Source organism: Zea mays, chromosome 1, assembly GCF_902167145.1.
Source record: "Zea mays cultivar B73 chromosome 1, Zm-B73-REFERENCE-NAM-5.0, whole genome shotgun sequence".
In the NCBI taxonomy this organism is placed as follows: Eukaryota; Viridiplantae; Streptophyta; class Magnoliopsida; order Poales; family Poaceae; genus Zea; species Zea mays.
Genome location: NC_050096.1, coordinates 167,726,615 through 167,732,470, shown reverse-complemented (window position 1 = coordinate 167,732,470; position 5,856 = coordinate 167,726,615). Strand labels below are relative to the sequence as shown.

Below are 5,856 nucleotides of genomic sequence, written 5' to 3'. Positions count from 1 at the left end.
GAAGACTAGGCCTCGGGCGAGCCGAAGGTGTGTCCGTTGCTGGAGGGGGTCCTCGGGCGAGACGTAAATCCTCCGGGGTCGGCTGCCCTTGCCCGAGGCTGGGCTCGGGCGAGGCGAGATTGTATCCCTTGAGTGGACCGATCCTTGACTTAATCGCACCCATCAGGCCTTGCAGCTTTGTGTTGATGGGGGTTACCAGCTTAGATTAGGAGTCTTGAGGGTACCCCTAATTATGGTCCCTGACAAGACTCCAAGGACATGAGTACAACAAGACCAAGGAAATGGAAATTGCCAAAAGATAACGACCTAACAACAGAATAGGAAAGGGTCTCAAAAGACACGAAGATCATGGATATATAAACTAAAATGTTTAAATAGGCATCAGAGTTTTTATTAGAAGTAGGTATTGAAACAAGGGTATTAAAGAATCTAGGGATACGAGCATGTCAATACCAGGGGAATAGAGATGGCCAAATGATAGCAATTTAATGATGAAAGAGGAAAGGATCCCAAAAGACAAGAAGGTTATGGTTATGGGGCATCTACAAAGATGTCGCAAGCACAACAGTGAGATCAGATCTAATATATTGAGAGAAGTATAGACCATACTAGAATGAAATACTTTTGGCAAGGGGGCATATAGGAGCACAACATAGAATTCGTCGAGCTGACTAATATTTTGAAGCAGAATCAAGAATGAGGTGAAGTAATAATCAATAAGTCCTTAAAATGGCCAATGCTACTCTAGGTCAGCGGTCCTACAGTCAGCACGGCTTTGATACCACTTATGTCACAACCGGTTTTTGAAGGTAAACCGAATGCGAACCATGTATGTGCCAGGATCAGAAATTCACGTACACAGCGATTACATAAATGACTCATCATAGCACAATGCTTCGAATTACAATAAAGAGTAAGTAATAATATTACAGACTAGAGCCATTTACATAATATAAATCAAAGTACACAGAACCGAAACGTAGCCAACGTAAACAACCCACCACAGGCAGCTGACTGGGGGAGGTCGCTAGCCTAATCCTCGAACTCGTCGAATTCTTGGAACTCCTGGAGATCCACCTCGACACCTTCTTCCTTACCTGAGCATAGATTGCACCAAAGGCAACCTGGTGTTTTGTGAAAGCAAGTGTGAGTACACATCAACGTACTCAGCAAATGTCCCGTTTAGCTGAAGTGGACTAGCTTTATGTGGGGTTAAGTCAAGCAGCTGTTTTTAGTTGGTCAGGTTATTATTACTAGTAGAAAGCCAGGTTTTAGCATTAACCCAAGTTATTAACCCAAAGTAGCCTTTCCAAACGGAAAGAATACCACTTACCATTACCATAGTCAAAACCATCATCCTCGTCACCACATGTAAACCAACCATCTCTGATCAAGTATCTCTAATCAATGGAGCTCCCTTGGCCGCTCATAACCGCGAGCATGGCTGATATATCAGTTTCATAACACTCTGCAGAGGTTGCGCACTTTACCCACAAGCCGTGATTCCCTCTCTAGCCCGGGCTTGCAAGACCCATATTCACTTCCGAGGTGAATGGCCAGGGATTCACTACAAAGCCTTTACAAAGATTCCCTGAGGCTGTAGCCGCCCGTTAGGTTTCCTAAATGCACCGCACTCCACCCCAAGGGGAGAACCAACCTTGGCAGAGCGAGTCGCATACACCGAGCCCCATTAACGGCACGACGGCAAAGCGAACTACACCCCAGTTCCTCTAATTATTCAGCTAAGAGCATCTCATTCTACCCTCATGGTTGCACTGTTTTCCCGGGCGGTCATCCAACGAACAGGTCCTTACGAAGAGGCACTCGAGAAACCACTCGAGCCCCCTAAAGTATCACCAGTCCAACATCATAATCATAGAGACAACATCGTATCATAAGTGTTCACATCATGTTCATTGATTAAAGTAAAGCAATAGCATGAAGCTAACCATAATAGCCCAAAAGGTAGTCAAGGACAAGGTAAATACAAAGCTAGTCAATCCTTAGGTTGATCATGGTATGCGGGTTGATGAATTATAAAGTAAATGGGATATAATAGGTCAGAGGACACTTGCCTTCACCAAACAGATGCTCAGAATCTTCAGCCTCGTAGAACTCGAAGAGTTCGATCTCTTGGTCGCTGAAGCTTGTCCGTCGATTCCTCGAAGCTCGGGAACAGATCGCAATCTAATCGCAACGCGAAGCGAAAACGAACAGGCACAAGCAAACAAACATATACATATGCATAAGAACATTACACCATACAAGATAAAATGTTATAAAAGCAAGCAATATAAAATATAGAGTGCCTCTACGGTTATGCGAGGAAAAGAACTGCTATAGTCGAAGCTACGGTCTAGGAGTTATAACGTTTACGCTACACAAGTAATAGTCAGGACATTTAATTCGACATTATCAAATATAAATTACATCTAATATTTAGTTTCGCTTAACCTGTTACACTAGCAGCTATCAGTTAAACCAGTACTTTAATTAAACGGGAGATTCTTAGCGAGGCGAATTTACGACGCGCAAAATAACACGACAGCGTGCAAACGACGCGCAGATATGCGCGACATAGCATGGTGACGAAATTACTATTTTAATAGAGAAAGATTAAACCAATAATTAATTAACTGACATGAGTGATTATAAGTGAACGATTTAATATCGTGCGCGGACAACGCGCGGCACGTGACAATGTGCGAAGAGCACGTCCGAACGATGCGCGGACACTCTCGACTTAGCGCACGGACGACGCGCAAACGGCGCACGAACAGTATACAATAATAGACGAACCAGACGCGTGGCGCGAACGCGCGAACGAACGACGACGACGCAGAAACAGCGCGTGAATGAAACGCGAAACAACGTGCGCGGCACCGCGCAAACAGTGCAACAACACGCGAACAATGGCCGACGACGCGCGGACAACGTGCAGTGATGCACACGATCTGCACACGCGACACGCGAAGACGATGTGTGGTGACGAGCGAAAAACAGCACGCGAACGACACACGATCCAGCACGCCATCGCACGCGGAACAGTATGCGCTACATACGAGAAATACTTAAATAGATGTCACACATACACTAAGCGAGCATTAATTTAAAATATTTGAGTTAGCATTAGTCAAATTAACACGTATTTATAAAGCGCAAGTTAGAACTATAAATTAGTTTTAATTTGAAAGTCGTTCTTTAACCACTACGAATGAACAAATAATTAATTAATTAAGACCTGTGACATACCAAAATAACGTTACTAATACGAAATTGATGTTGTTACGAAGTTAACGCAACTGGAACGAAATAAATCAGACGTTTAATACAAAGGTTAACACATATTTAATAAATTACGAATTTAATATGATGAGGCACAGTTCTGCTCGCTAGAGGTTGTCGCACCGAGGGTCACATGGGGTTGCAGCCACAACAGATCAGACTTGAGGGATTTTGTGTGAATGAACAATTCTCTTTCTTCCTCCTGGCATCCACGAGCAGCAAGGGGATGGGGAAATTGATTTGGCTGTAGGGCAAGCAGGGGCCTAGCATCTAGCGTGGGGAATTGGCCACGCATGGGGGCCCATGGCCGCTCGGCCAGCTGCACGCAGGGGGGTATGGGGGCTATCCGGGTCGTGCTGCTGGCCGCGAGAGAACAGGGGAGGAGAAGAGGAGGGGAGGGAGAAGGAGGGAGCTGACCTCGACGGCAACAACGCGGGACGACCACCCTAGAACGCAGGGGACACGGATGGCAGGGGAGCCGCAGGGGTTGGGGTGCCAAGACCGGCTGGTCTGCTGCAAGGGCGCCATGGATCCCAGGTCTTCGCGACGTTGGTAGGAGATGGTTTGAAATTTGGGAGATGAACAGAGGCTGCGATTCTCACACGCGGACCTGGAGAAGAAGCCTGGCGCGGTTGCTCTGCTGCGCGAGAGAAGCAGTTTTGGACAAGAGGAGAACTTGGAGCAGCTGATGGGCTGCTGCGCGTCCGCGCGACGAGCACGCGCGTGAGACATGGTGCGGCCTGGCGCCTGGGCCCACTGGGTAGGTGAGCAGCAGCGACGAGGATGAAGGAGATGTCGAAACGAGTTATGGCAGTAGCGATCATGGAGGTCCTGTTCTGACGGGAGTAGTTTGGAGGTTGGAATTCGTGCTTGGCTACAAAATAGAAAAAGGCAGATGGATGTGGTATTTGTAAAGGGTTTCGGTGGAGCTAAATTGGGATTAGATATGTCTAAATCTTGAATTTTAGAATTTTAGAACAATTATAGAAAAGACTCAAATTCTTATTTAATACCCGGAAAACAAAATTTCTAGCAATAGTCCTAGACATGATTTGACACCAAACAAATAAAATTAAAATAAATTTTTTTGAAACCTATAAAAGATTGTTAAGCGCCTCTAATATGTACAGTTTGATTTTTTTTTAAACGAGAGAATTATACTCGGAAAGAAAAATGAAAAAAATTACCACAACTTCTATGAGGTATATTAACATGCTCCAACACGTTTTGAACATAGAAACAATATACAACGTCATGAATGCAATATTCAAAGTTTCTCTAGAGTTTCACTTTACTAGGCTTACGCTTATATATAACAAATTACCTCTCCATTATTCGGAAAAAAGAAGAAAATCAAGTAAAGGAGAGGGTAACACCTGAATTTGGTAGATATCAGAAAAGAAATTTTATACCCCCAAATTCAGGGTGTTACACCCGCCCGCCCTCGCCCCTCGTCGCGTCGCCGCCCGCACGCCTGCCGAGGCGCCCCGCCCTCCCTCGCTCCTCGTCGCGCCGCCCGCCCCACGCGCACGCCTGCCGAGGCGCCCCGCCCGCCCCTCGCCACGCCCTGCCCGCACGCCTGCCGTCAGAGGCACCTCGCCTGCCCCTCGCCGCGTCGTTGCCTCGCCCGAGGCGCCCGTCGCTAAGGCCTCCCCGCCCGCCTCGCCCCGCCCGCATTTTCGCCACCAGGCAAGTATAATCGCCGAGGCCCCGAGGTCATTAATTTATTTTAGTCATCTTGTCGTGTTGTGATTAGTTTAACTGTTGATTGCTTTAATTCAAATTCATATTTGTCTCCGAGTTATTTTTTAATGTTTAGAGTTTAGTTTTAATCGTTAACCATAGCGAACCATATGTGTCACACGTTTGGGAACGGCGAACGTCACATTGGCTTGTGAGGTTCGTCGTTCCGGAATTATCTATGTATTTTGGACAGCCTGAGAGTGTAGGCCGATGCTTGTGATTTGTGACATGTGCCTTACAATTGACGGGGAATTTCGGTTGTGTAACCTAGTTGTTCTCCAACACACCATGTTCAGGCGTGTGCTTGGAGAGCAGCGGGGTTATGCTGCCGAAATTTCGCGGCAATCGTAGGCTACACGTCACAAATCACAAGCATCGGACTACACTCTTGGGTGGGTTTAGGGCCTTTACCTAATAGGGAGTTCACCTAAGCCACGGATGATCGTTGATGTTATTTGTCTTTTGTTTAATTAGCCTTTGAAATGGACGGTGATCGGATGGTGATGTATGACAGGTGGAGAAAGAATGGGGCACATTCGAATGAATGGATGGTTGTAACAAAGTCTTTTCTTGAGCACGCTTTCAAAGATGCAACTGGTTGTCTAGTGAAGTGTCCTTGCAATCGCTGCGAGAACAAGTGGCCTCAGAAGAAGGAAGAAATGGAGAAACACCTTTGCAAAAGTGGGTTTATGCCGAACTACCTTGTATGGTACTGGCATGGAGAGTCTATTAGACACGTTGACGCGGAGGTGGAACTTGATGACGATCATGATAGGATGGACGACATGTTGCATGATCTTGGTAGGGAGGTTGAAATGAACGCTGAGG

General features: G+C 46.3%; 1 protein-coding gene across 1 annotated transcript; it reads right to left on the bottom strand.

The window, feature by feature from the left end:
• Nucleotides 1-717: 717 nt before the first annotated feature.
• On the bottom strand, nucleotides 718-4,279 carry LOC118476071 (uncharacterized). Its single transcript, XM_035964129.1, has 3 exons — nucleotides 3,703-4,279; nucleotides 2,076-2,187; nucleotides 718-1,124 (listed from the first exon to the last, which is right to left on the bottom strand). The coding sequence occupies exons 1-3, from the start codon at nucleotides 4,015-4,017 to the stop codon at nucleotides 1,033-1,035; spliced, it is 519 nt and encodes a 172-aa protein (XP_035820022.1). The 5' UTR covers nucleotides 4,018-4,279; the 3' UTR covers nucleotides 718-1,032.
• Nucleotides 4,280-5,856: the final 1,577 nt, after the last annotated feature.

What these genes read in the sequence shown, in the direction of transcription:
- LOC118476071 (XM_035964129.1), bottom strand. Translation starts at nt 4,017, where the DNA reads ATGTCTCACGCGCGTGCTCGTCGCGCGGACGCGCAGCAGCCCATCAGC. An exon ending in CCCGCGTTGTTGCCGTCGAG is followed by an intron (nt 2,188 to 3,702) that starts GTCAGCTCCCTC and finishes CGTTGCGATTAG; the next exon opens with ATTGCGATCTGTTCCCGAGC. An exon ending in TGAGCATCTGTTTGGTGAAG is followed by an intron (nt 1,125 to 2,075) that starts GCAAGTGTCCTC and finishes ACAAAACACCAG; the next exon opens with GTTGCCTTTGGTGCAATCTA.